General features: G+C 38.6%; 1 protein-coding gene across 1 annotated transcript; it reads right to left on the minus strand.

The window, feature by feature from the left end:
- Window positions 1-26: 26 nt before the first annotated feature.
- On the minus strand, window positions 27-16,462 carry gnl3l (G protein nucleolar 3 like). Its single transcript, XM_080891974.1, is given in 23 exon segments — window positions 27-2,278; window positions 3,516-3,663; window positions 3,814-3,889; window positions 4,082-4,138; window positions 4,247-4,358; window positions 5,035-5,130; window positions 5,602-5,826; window positions 5,943-6,164; window positions 11,254-11,276; window positions 11,279-11,447; window positions 11,559-11,725; window positions 11,866-12,002; window positions 12,092-12,234; window positions 12,354-12,531; window positions 13,677-13,764; window positions 13,941-14,085; window positions 14,207-14,310; window positions 14,384-14,519; window positions 15,217-15,300; window positions 15,377-15,493; window positions 15,578-15,685; window positions 16,227-16,270; window positions 16,367-16,462. Coding segments are annotated over 23 exon segments (3,051 nt in total). The 5' UTR covers window positions 16,380-16,462; the 3' UTR covers window positions 27-1,819.
- Window positions 16,463-19,214: the final 2,752 nt, after the last annotated feature.

Consider the following 19,214-nt stretch of genomic DNA (forward strand, 5'->3'; position numbering starts at 1 on the left):
AAAATAAAGCACATCCACACACGAACCGATGGCAATCATTTATTTGTTAAAAATCTCAAAGCCAAATTGCAGGGACAAGACATGTTGCTTTGTAGTTAACAGTCGGTGTGAGTATGAGTCACTGTGTATATGCCTGGTTAAGACAGGGTTAATATTGTGGAGAAGAGTAAAAGCTGAATAAGTACACAAGTTCTACTCCGTGATTTACGGGAACACGATGAGAAACGCTGAGTGATGGAGTGGAGCTGCTTTAAGCTGAAAGGTACCTCCAACGCTCTGAACGATCAGTGGAGAGCTTAAAAAATTATTGTAACCACCAATCAATGCCACTCAAAGCTATGATCTAAATATATTTTTGGCTGTTTTAACTAAAAACAGCACCATCAGTGTTAGAAAAAACAAAAAAATACTCAAACACACATTCATTAACTGTACACAAGGTTCGGTAAGCATGTGATGAAAATAAACCCTTTCTAACGTTTGTGACTATTTAATGGAATAATAATTGCCTTGAGGTTTCATTCAACAAAACATCATACATTGTTATAACAGAAGTGAGACTAGTGGTTGGTGTAAAAAAAGGAGGTCTGAGCCAACTGAATTCAGACTACAATGAGCAGGAATCCATTATTAGATTATATCACTTTTCATCATCCAAAAAAACAAACAAACAAAAAACACCCCACATATTTATTAGAACATGCTAACTGGTTAAAAAAATTACTCAGTGATTACCAAAGTTAATGGAGACAAACTGACAACACACATTAGTCTGCAGAAACTACTTATCAAATGATCAGGTATAAAAAAAATTGTAATGAACTACAGTACTTTTGTAAAAGGAGAAAATTGTTCTGCATTCCCACTGACTTTAAAGAAAAAAAAAAAAAGAAAAAAAAAAATATATATATAAAAAAATGCTGATTTGCAATTTGTAGCTACTCTGGAAGAAATCCTGCTTTGGCTAACTAGCTGCAGCAGCATGTGAAGTTTTTTCACGGCCTTTAAGGTTTTATTACAAATACATGCGACCTGGGCCTTAGTTGTCCACTGTATGTAGTAGTAATAAAAACAGACACAAGCTTTCTTAAAATGCATAGACTGCCATAAAATAAGGTGCAAAGAACTTGCTCAAAATAAAAGACTCTTATTTACAATGTGCTGTAACTACTACACAATGTGCCAATTCACTTTTTTACAGAGATCCCTTCTGTAGTTGCTGGTGATACAACCCAACACGCATGAGTATGCAACTGCTTTTAACAAACCCTGATTCCAGTCAGTCTGAAGAAAAACAAAAAACAAAAACACACACACATGAAATATATGCTATATATTGGCATTTCTTGACAAGTTAGTTGTGCCAAACATGTCCTGTCACGAAAAAGAAACCTCACAGCTTTCTTCCCTACAAATATGCATATAATAAATTCAAGCAAACCATATATCCCTCTTAAAATCTCTGAAGAAATCTTAACAACTATTTAAGAATGTATCATTTCTTAATGCTAGGTCCATGCCCCTATTGTACAATATTGCATTTTATACTAAGATTGCATTCAGAAACTCAGACATAATCATCTGATGTCTGACTGGCTCCAAACAGGAACAATTATAATGAATTTGTGTAGCAAAAAACAAACAAACAAACAAAGAAAAAATTGCTGTCTTCTGGTGTTAGTTTTGTTCATAATTATAGTTAAATTTGACTTTTTAAAGTTCAGTTGTGCAGTTCTATAAATAGGCTATAGTTGTTTAAGGATAAACTGCACTTCCTGACATTCTTGTCCCTACGGAGTCTCTGACCACACGCAAATCATCACAAGTCCTCATCCATCTCAAGGCTGCTCCTGCGACTGCTGGTTTTAGAGGCACCCGGTGACAAAGGAGAAAACAGTGGCTCGCCAATCCTCTCTGGAGACAGAGTGCACCCGTCATCCATAAGTATGTCTCCCAAACCCATATCGGAGTAGAGGGCGGAGGCCGGGGGGTCATCGAGCTCAGCGAAGCTCAGGCTGCCCAGGTCCAGCGGACTACTTATGGTGAGTCCGGCGGGAGAGTCTGAGGAGGGTGGGGACAGGAAGGAGGCAGGCAAAGGTTGTCCAATGGCTGCCGGACCGAGGAGGTTCTGGTTGGAGGCTCCTCCTGTGTTGGGAGCCAGAGACTGGCTGCTCTGTGGAACTGTGGACTGCTGCTGGAGCAGAGAGGGGTCGGAGCTCAGAGCAGAGACGCTGTTGGAGTTTGAGAGGCCGTGAAGCCGTGCCTGCATTTCCAGTTCCTGAAAACAAGAACAGCATGTTTTCTAATCAGATGGCCAGAAATCACTCATGTCATTATTGCATAATCTATTGCACTCCTATATTGCATAGCTCCTTTTATGTTTTTGCATTGAAAAATTCATTCCACGTGTTAAACTTTACACCCAAAAAACTGTCTAAACAAGATGAAACACAGATGGAACAAAGCAAGTCTGAATTTTTGGTTGATCCAAATTTGCAATAAGGAAGAAAAATAAATAGTTGAGAACTAGACGAGAACTAAATAAAGCAAACATAACATTTTGTGGATTTCACCTACAGTATTTTGTGCAAACTTTATGTCTGAGTAAACCAACAGGATGAGTGCAGACACTTCACAGACTTACTGTATGTATTACAGTAGTGACGACAGTTACACTGACATTTCTTCAGCAAGACAAAGACCTTCTTTGTTTAGAAAAAATATGAGTGAAAAGACAACAACAGAGCAGGGCCAAGGACGTGGAAGTCACTACATTTATGAAGACAAGCAGTTCACGCCCTGCTTACATTTCTGTCTACACCTAAACAGCAAAGGTGGACAAATGGCTTTTGATTTTCTTTGACTTTCAAGGAATATGCACCATTGTTCCCCAGACACATCCATTCAGATCCATTCCTATTTAGATGCATTCTTAGTCTGGATGGCACTACCTTGGCCTCCTGTAACACTCTGAAGAATCAATTATTTTTGACCAAGAATGTTTTCTTTAACAAGAAAATTAAGAAAGCCTTCTTTTCTTTGCCGAGTAAATCGGAGGCATCCTTTTTCGGAGTGATGTTGAAATACTTGTTCATACATAAGCTTCTAAGATGCACTATTCTATTACTTATTATAAGGCTGTTCTAAAAGCTCCCTGAAAAGCCTTCAGAAGATGGAACTCAAGAGAGCATATATGTCCATACTAGATATTTGTTTTTAATGGCTGTAAAATCCACAGTTAGCAAGCCCTCGAAGATCAAGCCATATCATGACCTCACTGCAAACCCACCACATCAACCCAACAAAGCCATGACCGCAATCTGGTCATGGCAGATGTCTGCCCATTGTCAAGTCTGGTTCTGTTAGAGAGCTCTTCCTGTTAAAATGGAGCTTTCTCATACAGCCTCATCCGATTGTCAGGATTCTCTCACTAATGTCTTCATCTTACAACAAAACACACTTTGAGATAACCATTCCTGTAAAACAGCGCTACATAAATAAAACTGAACACCGACCTGGATGCGTAACATTAAGGAGTGGTTGGCTTGCTCCAGCTTCTTCTGCCTCATCTCAACATCCTTGGCTCTCTGCTGCTCCTTCTGCAATTTCCTGATGTAGTCTACAGAAGCCTTGAGAATGGTACCTTTATTCCAGCGCATCTCTCTGTCATTGTTGCGATGTCAGTAAAGACAGGAAAGACAACAGAAGCAGAGGACAAGATCATGATTTATACACCGCATGTGTGGCCCCAAGGCATTAAAATTCAAACAGTGTAACTTCATGTGAGCAGTGGAAAATGAATATCCCACTTACGGGTCTGATGACTTCGGTATCAAAGCGCCCAACTCCTTTATGCGGTCATTGATATTGAATCGACGCCTCCTCTCAACTGCAACCAACAAAGAGAGGAAGCAAAGGCACACGAGGTTATCTCTAACAATCAGCTGGTATTAAGCAGAAGTGTACGAATAAGTAAATAGGATGTTGTGATTCTGAATCTGCATTGCGGTCTATATTTTTATTGTAATCATATTCAAACAAGAAGTTAAAAAAAATGACCTCAAACAAAGGTTTGACTTACTGAGGTTATGATTGTCTTTCTTCTGCCTTTCTTTCATTATTGCTTTGGCATCTGCATCTGACAGACAAAATGTTAGCGTTCATGTTACGAAAAGCTAAACTGTTTATTAAAAAACAAATAAATAAATGAAACAGGACACGTGTTTATAAAAAGAAGTTACTATACCAGTAATTTCCCTTTTAATTTTTGGAAGATCAGCAGGGCAGGAGTTGCTGACAGTAAGAGTAGGCGCTGCCATTCCCGGGCTATGGTACACATCCAAGAGGTTTCCTGGGAGCTGCACAACAAACAACATGTTCCAATATAGGTCTTAAATAGTACCTGACTACTCTGAAGCAAATGCTGCTGCTTTCATTTAGAGCAATCGGTTCTGTGAGTTCAAAATAGACTCAAAGCAGGTTTCTGTGGATCAGACAAATGCTATCAAAAAGAAATGGCTGCTACATAATAACAGCAAAGAAAAACCCCACCATTTATATTCTATTGCATATCAAAGATGAAGACTACCCAGTGCCAATTCAAAAATCAGAAAAAGCCTTTTTACCTCAGTCAGCTTCTTTTTCTGGCCCTCCAAAATCATCACCATAATCCTCATTTTTTGCTTTGCGGTGAAATTTTGGAAACCTGTTTCTTCCCTGCAGATTACTTCTTGACCTGGCCGTGTACTTTTTATGACTTTGTCTCACTTCTCTATGTCTTGTATCCACTGATAGCTTTACCCTGCCCATGAAACACTTCTGTGACAAATGGTAACTGAGTGCTACAAGTGTATATTTGCTCTTACAACTTTCAGAATTCCACACATGAAAGAGACCGCCCATTCACAGAGCGTACTCACTTGGAGCTGTCTGCGTTATTCTGTTACTGCACTATTAAAGAAGAAGCTCTAAACTGGAGAGGAACCTTCAAAAAGGAAGTTCAGGAGAGAACAACAAATGCATAGTTCTTCATACCGTGCTAGGCAGCTGAAGACCTGAGTCTATCAACGTAATGATGTCGTCATTAAAACTGGATTCAAGGCTAATAATGTCATCGATCACATCGTCAATCTAGAAAAACAGACAATGAGACAAACGTGGCAGAAGGTAAATGGTGTGATAGTAATGAATATGTATTTACACTGTATAAAAACAATCCAGGTGGCAACACTAGACATCTGAGCCCAATGTGAGAGCTTTAAAGAGGCGTCATTTGGAAGACAGTGATGCGTGCGTGAGACGTGCTGGCACGGTTATTCTGCCGGTGCAGTATTTAACATCTTATTGTGACGAAAGGCCAACGAGAGTATGACAACAAAGAGCATGCACCCTCACAGTGGGACCTTCAGGCACATTGTTACAGAGCAAACACAAGCTAATTGAGCAAGAAGAAAGCAACAGATATTCAACTTCCCCACAAAAATGCGCTGGAAGTTTCCAAAAAGGAAACTACTGAAAAGGTTATGTAATCTGCTGTATCATCAAATGAAACTCGCACACAGGAAATTTAACTACTGGTATCAATGTTGGAATTCCCCTTACTTCTTCCTTGTTGGAGCCGATGTTGAGCAGCGCCATAGGACTATTAGGGGCGCTGCTGGCAGTAGGGGCCACTTCTGGGGCAGAACTGGACTGGGGGGCGGGGGACAGAGACAAGGTCTGAGGAATCGCCTTGTTTCCCAGAGTGGTGGAGAGGTACTGCTTCACCTGCTGCCTCTGTGCCTGCTGGATGTGGTACTTGGTGGGGTTCTCCAAGTGGGTCTGCACCTGATCATTCAAACAGCTGTTAGGGGCTGGTGGACTGACATACACACACACACACACACACACACACACACACACACACAGTGCTAAAAATTTAAAACAAAACAGGTCGCTCTTACTTTCAGCACCTCCACGGGCACCTGTGCTGGAGGGGGCCGGGCGGCATTAGGTGGCAGAGTGACAGAGATAGCTGGAGTCGAGTTGGTGGCCCGAAGCTGAGAGGCAGATGCCTGTTGTTGCTGAGCAAGAGCCTCGCGTCTCTCCTGCTCCTGGGCTTGTTCCCGCATCAGCTGCTGCCGCAGCAACACACGTGACGACATGGCTGAGACGGATCCAGGGATCTAGGGATGGACCTGTAGGACAGCATGCGATGTTATTACACCACTCAATCCACAAATCAGAATCCTACACTTTAATATTCTGATGAGAATTCCAGATGTCACTGCCAGGTCTAAAATACATTTACATAGAAAATGCTTAGTTTGGTTTGAAATAATCTGAGTAATTAAGTTCCAAAGCCATCAGAAGTTTGTGATATGACCTGTAGAATTCAATACATAATTGTACAACTTAACAAAACTGTTTTCATTAAAAATGTTAACAAATTACTTTAAAATGCCAAACAAATCAACACCATTAGTAAGACTGCAACACCCCCGAAAGCTGTTGGTTTTCAATCAGTCATTTAAATACGTTAAAATACGTTAAGATCTTGAATTAGTAGTGGGACTGTTACTTAGTTACAATGGTACTTATACAAATCTAGTTTCTCTAATCTGCTGCCTTTAAAGCTTCTTCAAGCCCCGACTTCTTTATTGTCATTTTCACTTCCCCTTTTTTTAATATATACCCTCTGTTATGTCCGGTACAGTTGTATCTGTTACTCAGAGACACAGGAGACTCAAATAGATCTTGTTTCAACCATGCTCAGCAGTCCCAATGAGCATTACAAGGTTACTATTGCAACAGAATTATTTACAAATGTGAAGAATTGTGTAACTGTATCTCAGCCCATTTTTGCACAAAGATTTGTACATTTGTTAAGGGCTCTCCAAGTGCCTGCTTAAAAGTGTACAGAAAACTGTTGAAGTGCATTTAAAGTATGTGTGTGCATATAAGTGCATATATAAATATTAATGGCTGAAAAGACAAAGTTTGGCCCAAGAACTGGAGACAACTTAAAAAGGCCAACTGGTCTGCTGCTTACATTTCTTTGTTGCACTTCAGCCACAGCAGATCTGCAAATATGTGTATCTGTTTACATCTCCAGCACCTTGTATTAGACCAAGTTGGCACTTATATATATATTTACATAGATTAATACACCTTTTTTTTGCACATCTGAATACTTCAGAATTATTATTTTTTAAACAAATGTAATTAAACATACATGGATTGATATTCTATTACACCACACTCACACAGATATTTTGCAGAAAATTCTGAAACCTTAGTAATTCCATACAAGAGAAGTGATTTCTCAGAAAAGGAAAAACATCAGCTGGGCGTTATGCCAAAAAGTGACCATCTGCCAAAAAATTTCCGATGTTTCTATGCATTTTTTATGTGTCATTTCTTTGTAAGGAGCTTTGAAAGAAAAGTGACTGGACTTCTTTAAATTTCTTGATGTTTCACCTCTCATCCGACAAGCTTCTTCAGTTCCAAGAGCAACTGGTGGAAAGTCCCAGATTTTTAAACCCTATTGGGAGTGTCCCAAGAGTGTTGTTAACCCACAATTGATCATGATGTCTATGCTTATATTAGTGAAATTACTGTAAACATGAGTGTTGGAGTGGGTGTATATATAAAAAAAGAAATTACCTCTTTTGCAAGTTACTTTATGAATTTGGACACTTAAAATATGTTTGCAGAAACAGACACTTATTCTGATGAAAATTAGCAGAAATATTAAGTAAGTAAAGTTCTATTTATATAGCACCTTTCTAGATAAAAGATCACAAAGTGCTTCAAACAGGGATGACAAAGTATAAAACAAAAACAGACAAAAATTAACAAAATGTCATTCTAAAAAAAAAATTAAATTAAAAAATGTTATGTTATATTGTTGCTTTTTTGATACCCTCTGGCCCAGATCACTCTTTAAAAAGATATTTTTAATGGCAGTGAGAGTGTTTAGCTAGATAGATAAATTATATATAAAAATCACTTTGTCAAAAACGGATTGGATTGCAGCTTCTACCTGGTGATGGGGATATTGTTTGTGGCTCAAAGTCAAGAATATATCTCATATATATTAACATAAATATATATAACATATGTTTCATAGATTATAGGCCAACATGTCATTTACAGCAGTTTAAATACGGGCATTTTTTGGCAAATACAGGTGTTGTGCCAAAAAGTGATTGTCTGCCAAAAACTGATTTCCGGTATTTGCCAAAAATTTATTGCTCGTATTTAAACTGCTATAAGTAACTTGTTGGGCTATAATATATGAAACAGATGTCAAATGCATCCCTCATGGATGACATATAGTCATCTTGAGCCACAAACAACATTCGTGTAACAAGGTAGAAGCCACAATCAGTTTTTGGCAGTGACTTTTATATAATCTTTATTTTTGCAGTTAAAAACAATCTCATTAACATTAAAAATGTCTTTTGTAAGAGTAAGTTGGCCAAGAGGACAGCAGAAATGGCAGCAAATATTACAATAGTTCTGTAAAAATATTTTAAGTAGGGATAAAGGACCGGATTGGTTATAATGTAAGTACAATAACACAGAGTTGTGAAGATACTTGAAAAACTGATAATTTTTTAATTCTATATATAACCCCTTTGTAAACCCTGTTCACCGAAGTCTATTTACGAATATACGTAAAGATATTACACATAAAAAAAATACACGGAAACATTGGAAATCAGTTTTTGGCAGACAATCACTTTTAGGCAGACGAACACCAAAGGGAGTTGGTGTCACTTTAAGCCATTGAACTGTAACAGTTCGACAGTTTTTATCTTGTCTGCGTGTCATTACTCACTGACAAGATAAAAACACCACAGATGGGGAAAAAAATACCCGTGATCATCCTTTGTCTATTTTCTGCGAGCGTAGTGATTAGTTTAAGATTGTATTGTTGCTTGAAGTGTGTCAATAATTTGGTCGAGGCAGACTGAGTACAGACCCCGCCTACTCGCCGCACGGCAGGCGTACGCGTACTTTTGTACTGTTTAATTTGTACTGCTGCTCATTCCTGTGCAATATCCCATCTGCCCGCCCCCCACATTAAGATTTTCTTTATTTAATCACTAGTATGTACATACATTTATATATATATATTTAGTCAGTTAACTGAAAATCTTTTTCTTTTACTACATCTTTTTAATATTTTGCTCTTACTATTTTTCTATTTATTTTTTATTATTTTATTTTATTTTTTCCTACTGTACCATTCTGCTGAGTGACTGTCTTCTGCTCGTCAAATACATTTCATTGCGATGTTGACCCTGTGCTAACTTGCATATGACAAATACAACTGAAAACTGAAACTGAAATAGTGGTCGCCTACCTTCTTAACAGAGATTCCCCCCTGACAACATAAAAGATCCAATTCAGTTTTAACAACATCATTTAAATGGGTTAACTCTGGAACCATTTAGACAGACAGTTGGGAGGTTGCTGTTTACTTTACACATTTTTCGTAATTTCTATTTTTGGCGAGCTAGGTTCTATCGTCATGAATTGGCGGTGTTCGTTTGACAGCTCAGTGCTGCTAACGGGCCCAGATCAACGTTATGTGAGGACAAGCAATTCAAGCTAGAATTTCCATCGTATACTATTTACTTTGAAGCTATCCAGTGATAGTCCACTTGTTAGAAGGTTGCTATTTTAGCTGAAGGCAGTGCTATTTCAGTACTCGTACGACCCCTCGACGGCCAAGTAAAAATAGGAAGTTGAATCTGAGCTAGCTAGCCCTCATTGCGAAAAGCTAACGCTACACAGCTACATACCTCTTTCAGATTAAAGATACGTACTATCTGATTAGTGTAAGAGGAGTTACAGCCACACATCCACTGAGTCCTTCGCTTTCTTTGCCATTTCTTCAGATCCGTGAAAACTAACTTGATAGTCACTAGCCTCCGCTCTACCGTTGTTTACCTCAGGCCGACGGCCTTACGTCATCTTACGCAACTTACCCGGAACTTGTTAATTTTAAAGTTGTATTTTCAAAACGATATCTTGAATAAAGTGTCCTCTTATAGTATTGAAGTGCTGCTATAATTCATAAATGTGACACATTTTAATCTATGTTAGTCTGCCAATAGTGCCGCAGAGGTTAGCTATTCAAAAAAGTAAAGAAGTAATTCTTAGTATAAGTATTACATCAATAATATTACAACTATTCAAATCGCAATATTTATAATACCCGGTGTCTGAACAGGAATATAATCTACCAGGGACGACGTAAAAAAAAAAAAAAAAAAAAAAAAAAAAAAAAAAACCAAACAAAGAAAAAGAAAACAAAAAACTTAGTTTCAAAGAAAGTATTAAGGGCCTCAGAAACAATTTTTCTCAGGTTCACTGCTGCACATGTTTAACCCAACAACAATAATAGCCATGTCAAAGAAAGACAAACCACCAAAATGGATTCATTAAATTCATCATTTTATTTTGGTAATATTTTAGTCTGAAAATGAGAAGTCCATTGCAGATGTCAATGTGTCCGAGAGTTTGGTGGCAAGTTTGTCTGCAGAGCAAAGAAAAAGAACCCAGAAAGCATTAGGGCAAAATCTAGATCATTTCTATAATAAATTTTAAAAACAAAAATGCTAAAAGTGTCACAAATCACATACAAGCAACCTTTTGGACAAAAACTGAGGAGCTGGTTGATACCACGACTTTCTGTGCTGACCAAACTGCTAGCAGCAGAGGTTTCTTTTCCAAATACATCAATAATTTTATCTCTGTATAGCGACATTTTTGTGACGAAACCCAACTCGCTTGATAGATTTGTTCTGATCTTAGCTCAGGATGTCTTTCTACTTTTTACTTACAATGGTTTATGAAAGAAAGTTGCTAATATCAAAACAAACACAATAATTTAATTAGGTGAAATGCATACTTCTTTGAATTGTGATCATGACTGACTTGGCTAATGAAGAAAAGCTGTGAGCTGGTTTCTTATCATATTTTTGATCACTGTTTAGCTGTCCTGTGAGGCACGGTCCAATCAATTTTACTACTTTTATCTGAGTCTGTGCAGAGTATTACGGTGCACTCGATAAGTTATCAGTTAAAATCATCAATAAACAATGCTGAAACAGTGCCAGAGGACGCAACACAGACCCATGAATCATTACTTCCACAGTGTTTTAAAAAGGATGTGAATTATATTAGTGAATTGAATGTAGTGAACTGGATTCATGGAGCAGTTGTAAAATATCTAAAATGTGAGTATTAGTATTACACTGAGATGAATAATTGCACAAACCAGCTCTTTTCTGTAGCTTCTTCCTCTTCTTGCCCGCAGCCAGGAGTGCCTGACCCTGCAGCAGAGGGTCCACGTTCAAGATATTCTTTAAATCCGGAGCCTTGGATGCAGCATCCGTTGCGGGTACCTCTGTCTTTTTCTGTGATTTTATTTCCACTGTCATTGGTCCAAACTGTTTTGAATGGAACAAAATAGCAGAAATAAAACGTGAGATGAATAACAGCATTCACAGTCATCATATACTATAATTCACCCACAATTTAAGGCTACTGCTGCTTCTCACCTCTGGATCCTGATCATCCTCCATAGATTCAGTTTCCTCTTTCGAGGATGATGCTTCCACTGATCCTCCTTCCAAGCCCAGATCACAGTGCAACTCGCCCTGGCCTCCCTGTGTCAGCCCAGTGGTTTCCATGCAGAATCCCATTTGAATGTCAGGACAAGACGACTCTGGACACAGAGGAAAGCACAAACCATTTAGTCTAAAGTTATCTGAACAGGTTTACATGATCAAATCATGTGGTTTTATATTATCATCATGTTCCATTTAATTTGCCTGACTGTGATACTGTTAATTATAACTTGCTTACCTGCAAGAACCTCCTGATTTCCCTTTTCCAGCTCGTCCCAGTCAAAGGCTTTTCCCATTTCTGTAACGATCTCAGCACTGACGTGTGTAGGAAGAGTGTGTGTCTCTGGAGGGTGTGTGAAGTAGCTAATCCTTCCCCTAAGAAACATAACTTTGTGAATTTAACAGTGCTTAAACTGAGCCGTTGCTTCAATATCATTTCTAGAACTTTAAAAAGCTATACCAACCCGGTCCAGTCCATTAGTACACTCTTGGCTGCCTTGTCAGTGTCCGGCAGCCCCCCCTTCCTCAGTTTGCCTTGCCGACGGGCGAGCAATGCCAAGAACTCCAGAGCTGTATGAAAGTCTGGGACACCGTAGTGCTCCATGATCTGTGTTTCCAAAAAAACAACAACCCCAAAGCCATTGTTTGAACTACTTATTATTCAGTGCTCAGTACAGTTGCACTGTTATCATTCAGTACAGTTGCTGAAGAGGTAGCATGACCTACTTGTGCCTTGTTGCACCTTCTGAGGATGGCTTCCACGGGTGGAAGGGGATCAACAAGCTGTTCGATTTTAACACAGTTGCGAAGAATCATTGCGGCGTCTGTCGTTGATGTTGCCATGACAATACCGGGACAGTCCAGAAGCTTTATGTGTTTGTCCAAATGTACCTCTTGAAGACACCTGAAATCCAGAAAACCCATCAAGAACACCATGGCAGGATTAATATGCACATCATAATTGTGTCTTGTTAGACGAACATATAAAGTTGGCACAGTTGCCAAGTATGCCTTCACTACACTGAGGTTGCATCCCTGTGTGTGTGTGTGTGTGTGTGTGTGTGTGTGTGTGTAAAAACTGAATTATTTTTTTATTTTTATAGCTGAGATGATGAAGTTGAATGATGGAACATTAATTAATTACCATAATGCAACTTGTTTTTCACAAGTACCTACTTCACAAATGTGAACATTAATTAGCTTTCCTAAGCTGTAATAATAAAAACTCTAAATCTGGGCAGGGGCTGTGACTCGTGTTCACTCACTTTTCAGGAAACAAAGCAAGACTTAAAGCAAGTTGTCAAATTTGTGCAAGTGTTTTGATCCCCACCCCCCAAAAAAGTAAAAAAATAAAAATAAAAATAAAAAAAGCACAAAAATGCTGATGTACCAAAAATTACGTGAAACTCACAATAATAGATGTATTAACTTAATATTTTAAAAAAATGTCAGAAAGTTCAATAAACATTCCAGTATCAAAAAGTTTCAAACATTCTAATTTTCTGGAAATCATTTCACGCTTCAGGGTCACAGAGTAAATCTAGAAAAATATTTCTGATTTTATCTGTTTTGATTTTATATACTGTTTTGTTTGTTTGTTAAGCTTAAATTTCAAAACTTACATTAACTACTGATTTTATCTACTGTTCTGATTTTATCTGTTTTGATTTTATATACTGTTTTGTTTGTTTGTTAAGTGGGTTTAGAGCTCTGGGTAGCTCCCCAGCTGGGTCTAGACTGGGTCTAGAGAGTATTTTAAATTCAGGGAATTTAAAATAGAAAGTAGCTCGTCCACAGAAGGACTGGTAGCTCCCCTTACGATAAGGGTTCAGATCGCGCGAACAGGTGTGAAATGTGTGTGTTTAGTTAGTTTGTTTGCTTGTTTTAATCAATTTTAAATCATGCTTTTTATTTGTTTTTGTTTCTAATGTCTCTGTAAAGCACTTTGAATCACCTTGTTGTTGAATTGTGCTATACAAATAAATTTGCCTTGCCTTGCCTAGAAAACAAGTGTAGGCATGTAGGTTGAGCATGTTAATGTGTACTTACTTGGTGACACCTGGTGTGGCTCCAACATTACATGCTCGTGCTCGTTTCAGACTGTTGATCAAACTACTCTTTCCAACATTAGGAAAACCTGCAAAACATTAATGGAACGAAAAAAAAATCCTATTTACTCGAAAGAAGAAAACCTGGTACAAAAACAGCAGTGTGTAACCTTTGATTCAATCTGGCCTCGAAGACATTTTGTGTAGACAGATTGTCTGTAGCCAACTTATTGGTGCTCTCAGAATTTCAGGGCACGGCACTTACCTACAACACCTACAGTGATGGCTGTCTTTATATCCAGGTTGCGGCAATAGTTGCCCAGTAGCTTCATCAAGCAGTCTGCTCCAATACAAGCACTGGTGCTGAGAAGCTCTGTGGTGGCTTGTGTCACTGGAACGTTGCTGCGTTTCTTCCCATGGCAGGAGACATAATGTGCAGAGTTCATGCCGGAGTCACATTTAAAAACAAAGTACAGCCTGGATTTAATCTTTATTTCTAGATAATTAGAGCATAACTGCTTCACTACTCACCAAGTTCTTAGTCTGCTGCTGAGTAGATGCTTTAAAAGCCACAGTGGGGAACTCATTTCTAAGATACTTTATCCACTTTTCCACTATTTCTTTTGACACCAAATCTGGAACCAAAGTAAAGCCATTTACTATTTTAATAAACAAATGAGATATGTACAATGTTAGTGGCCTTCTTACCAATTTTATTGAGGACTAAAACTATCTTTTTGTTCGTTCCACTCTGAATGACCGCCTGTTCCACCTGAGGACATCTGCAGCCAAGAGGGTCACGCGCGTCCAGTACCTCCAGAATCACATCAGAGGCCTCCACAACCTTAAAAAGCAGCATGTCAAATAACGCTCATGTCAACTCCTCTCTCATCCATCATGTTTCTAATAGCCCTTTTTGACTAGTACCTACTTGGCTTGACTCAAGTTCAGTCATTTTCCATAACAACCAGGTACCAGCTAATGTGCACGTGGTCATTTTAGCAACATGGAGTGAAAGTCCCATGACATCATTTGTATGTGACACAAACACCACAACAAAGGAGGACGTGAAGCCGATGGTAAAACTCCTGCTTGGTGTATGTCGTTTTGCCAGTCCCTGGGATCACAGTGTTGTTTTTTGCGTAACCAATTCCCTCATTTTCGAGTTCGAAAACTGACAGCATTGATTTTTGTGAAAGAGACTATTTCATGACTCTTCGAGTGATGTCTCTGACTAGCCAATTAGTGGCATGCAGTCTGTTGATGTCACATTTTCGAATCACCTCAGATTGCTTGGAAGCCAGGTCGAGAACCCAGCTACTACTGCTGAAGTACCTAGTACTACCACCTAATGGAAAACCCTAAAAACCAAGTTGAGTCGAGCCAAGCCGACCAGAGTATGTACTAGAGGAAACAGGCTATAAGATACTGAATGATACAGAGTGATTTTAAAGAATGTCAAAATTTCATTTAGTCTAAAATAAGAAGATTAATTCTTGTTGTGGTCCATATACAGACCAGTGTGCAGTGCAATTACATACCTTTTTAAATTCTCTGTAATATGCTTTCCTTGAATTCTCATTTTCAAAGTTGACATGCTTTTCTAAACTCTGCATCTCTGTCTCCTGTGAGGACAAAGAAGAATATGGTAATGACCACAGCAGCAAACTGTAAAGTATGCAGTTAGAGTATCGTGCTTACCCTCTGCTCAAACTCCCTTTGTCGCTGAAGGATGTCATTCTGGAAGGTTTGCAAATTTCTCCTCTTCATAAGCTCTCGTTCTCGAGACAATTTCTGCTTCTCCTGAAGGTCCTGAAGCTAATGTAGTAAGATGTGACATAAGAGAATGATTCACCAATTTGCCATCAAATCTGGTACAGCCAAGACTTTCAAAGGACGTACCCTTTGTTTCCTGATTTCTTCTGGGTTTCTGCTGTCCTTGACAGTCTGAGCAGGGGACTGTTCTGTATTTCTCCGCCCCGAAGCATCCCCCTTTCTTCCATCTTTAGCCTGTAGGATAAACACACAGGGAGTTGTAATATATTTTAGCTCATCAGCACAGCACTTGAAAGCAAAAGCATTCATTTTACTGTCTTGTTTACATTGAATGATAAATGCAGCCAACCATGGTAAAGATACAAATCACTACCACTGATAAGCTCAAATACAATATACTCTATGCACAGTGTACATTTGACTTTTATTACCATATAGTCCAGTTGTTTTTGGCTATCCCGCATCTATTTATTCCTGCTCTATTCATTTTCCCGCTGTAAACCTGCTACTGTGACTTTCCCAACCGAGGGACTAATGAAAGTGTCATAGATCTCCCAGTGGTGCCTACAATGTTTTTGCTTGTCTTGGCGTCACAATGAAATGTTTCCTAAATGTTTGGTGAAAACATGAAAAACGTTTAAAGTGTGACACCGACTACATACGGGCGCTGAGAAGCTCGGTTCTCAGCGCCAGTTCAGTACCAACCGAACTATTACTGACTGCTCCAGCAGGGCTAAAAGTTAGCGACAGATAACATTAGCTTTGTAGCACTCACCTTAAACTTCGCACTGAACCCGAGTCGTTTGGCTCGTTTCTGTTCTGTTAAATGCAAAAAATACAAAACGAAGACGTTTAAATGTCATTTCACGCATTCAGTGAGTCAATACTTTCAGCTATAAACTGATGGATACCTACTAGCTTTAGACATAACTTCACCCTAGCCTTGCTCTTCTCAGACTTCACGTGTACTGCTTCCCAAAGAGGTGGACATGCGCACACGATGACGTCAACAACAACATCCGGTTAAATGTCGAAATAAAAGCTTAGAAAAATAAACATATTTAAGTTGTAACTGACAGCGTAGATAGAGAATTTAAGTGCTTGCGTTATAATATTATTATTGTAATATGTTGTCATTACCATTATAATGCACAAATTATAACAGAAACTGTTTTGGGCTAACCAAGAAATAACAAAAAGGCACTTTTGAGACAGGGGCTAGTTCATTTTAACTCATGAATATGTTTTGGACAGCATCGTTTTTCTCATTCGGTTTTTTGATTCTAACTTAATTCCAAAGTCATTACAATGCATAGAACAGGAACCAGGAGACAGCTCAAACAGTGGCCTAGCATAACTTTGAGGTTATGCAACATTTCACGCAAATGCATCTGGTAAAGAGTCTTCACTGAAATGGCTCTGGCACCAATGTAATGAATTTATGCATAAGTTCATTGCGGAAGATTTGTAGTCACATATCTGTCTGCTTTCCAGGTGTTTGGTGGTTAATCTAAGCTTTACATCACTTTCACTTTTCCACGCTGTCAAGCTCATTGTGGCATCACTGGTCTAGTCAGCCTACTTTAAGCCAACCAGCCTCCACTCTGCGTACTTTAAATATCACTGCTCATCAGTCAGTCTCCCTTGCAGACGCCTTCGTGCACCCCACCTCCTCCCCATCTCCACCTCCCCCTTGATTCTCAGGCTCAATTCAAGCCTCCATCTCCATCTCTACCAACAGTGTCTAGACTCCGGGGGTCTTGCCCTAATCCCTGTCATTCCATTTGTGCTTTTTTGGGCCATCAGAGTCTAATCGGCAAATACCTTTATTGAATTCTGTATATCAATAAGTTATGTTTAGTTCCTTCTAACGATCTCTCCTTATTGAGATGCAATGTGGCTTTATTTTGAACATGTTAAAATAATACAACAACAACAAAAACAAGAAGCCCAAACAAACAAACAAAACATAAGAAAAAATGTTTAATAAAAAGTCGTTATAATAAATGAACACTGCAATTCTTAAACCATGTGGAGAAAATAGAGAAATGTAAAAGATTGTGATTTTTTTCTATTTATGAACAGCAAACACTACCAGAATGTTATTATAGCTGATAAAGACATTATTTTTACTTCTATTATAGCTAATAATGATATTTTCAAGTTATCAAAACAAACTCTTGCAATCTTAACCCCAGAAATGGCCTGATTTCAAAGAGGACGACTATTGAAGCTGAGAAAGGTGGCGCATGCAAAGAACTCTGAGTTCGCAATCTGTCTTAAAATAAATAAAATAAATAAAATAAAATAAAAGCATTATCAGTGGCAGTCCATCCATAATCATATTTAATAAAAAGACTTGCATGATTAAATGCATGTTATCATTGCAGCCTACGGCGTGCACCCTGCCTCTCACCCACCTGGGACAGTCTCCAGCCTCAGCATGACCCTGAATTGAATCAGTGGAGTAGAGAGTAGTGGTACGTGAAACATGTTAATATTAACCTTGTTTTATATGCAAAGTATAAGTGAAAATTACCATTAAATTCTGAATACGGTTTTGTTAAAGAAAGGAAGAGTAATTTTAATTAAAACATTAGCATGTTAAATGAAAACAGTTAAGTTCACTCTTGATTTAAACTAGCAGTTTGGGAGCATCAACAATATTTTTTTTTAAAAAGAAAAAAAAAACGTAATCCACTGTGTCGTGTTTTGTAAGCTCTCGAGAACATTGTAGTCTTATTCTCCTGACAACAGAATGTGAGGCTTTAAGGTGTACACCTGAAGATTAACAATGTTATAAGCCATTTTTAAACCTGAACTAAACACAGTCAGACATTGTATTACTTTAGTAATACTTTATTACTTCTTTTCCAATGCAGAATATTTGCTAATGCCTTTCTTTGTGAAGTTGCTCTACTCTTTAATGAGGTTGGCTGTTGCAATTCAAACTGTTCAGTAAGTAGTTCCTAATTTCCTTTACTCTCATTTCTGGTTATAAATCGGTTATTTACTTTTTTTTTACTCAGTTAGTGTTGCCTGTACTGCTGAGTCATGCTTTAAAGGGACTAAAAATGTACCAACTGTATCAACTCCTGGCAATACTGTCCTATGTTGGCAATTATTTTAATAAACATGAGAGAGGAAGACACCCTACAATGAGTTGAAACACAAAATTGTTATTTATTCCTGCATATATGATTTCTGTCATCCATGCTGTGTCATTTTGTATGACCCTCACGATTTCCTGTCGTCACCCACTGTTGGTGGCAGTCCCATTCTCCCAACATCTGTAGCATTAAAGGGTACAGTCCTGTGCCAGACTTTGGATCAGGTGTTTAATATAGTATAACATGTTAAATGCCACATTTGTATTTGTTTTAGCATGTTCAGATTTTACCCAAGGCATCAGAGGACACTGTTGCTCTTGCAGCTGTTTCTTGATGTTCTGGTAGTGTGAGTGCCGTGATAATGAAGGTGACAATTTCTCACATCCTCACAAATCAGATTAGCAGGAACGCCTCACGTTGGCATCTGATGTCTGACCTGTTTACTCCGTAACCCTTCACGTCTGGCAAGTTTGCTCTGGAACCTTTTAATCTCTCCGGATTGACAGTTCGCTTGAGGGAAAGGGTGAGATTTACCAAAGCTGGCATAATGGTTTAATCAGTGCACTCCTCAAGTCCACTTGCCTCACAGGTCAACATTAGTTAAGAACTCCATGTAGGAGAGGAGGAGGTGAAAGGCTCCTGGATGACTCTAA

Source organism: Rhamphochromis sp. 'chilingali' (genome assembly GCF_963969265.1).
Source record: "Rhamphochromis sp. 'chilingali' genome assembly, chromosome: 9".
Classification (NCBI taxonomy): domain Eukaryota; kingdom Metazoa; phylum Chordata; class Actinopteri; order Cichliformes; family Cichlidae; genus Rhamphochromis; species Rhamphochromis sp. 'chilingali'.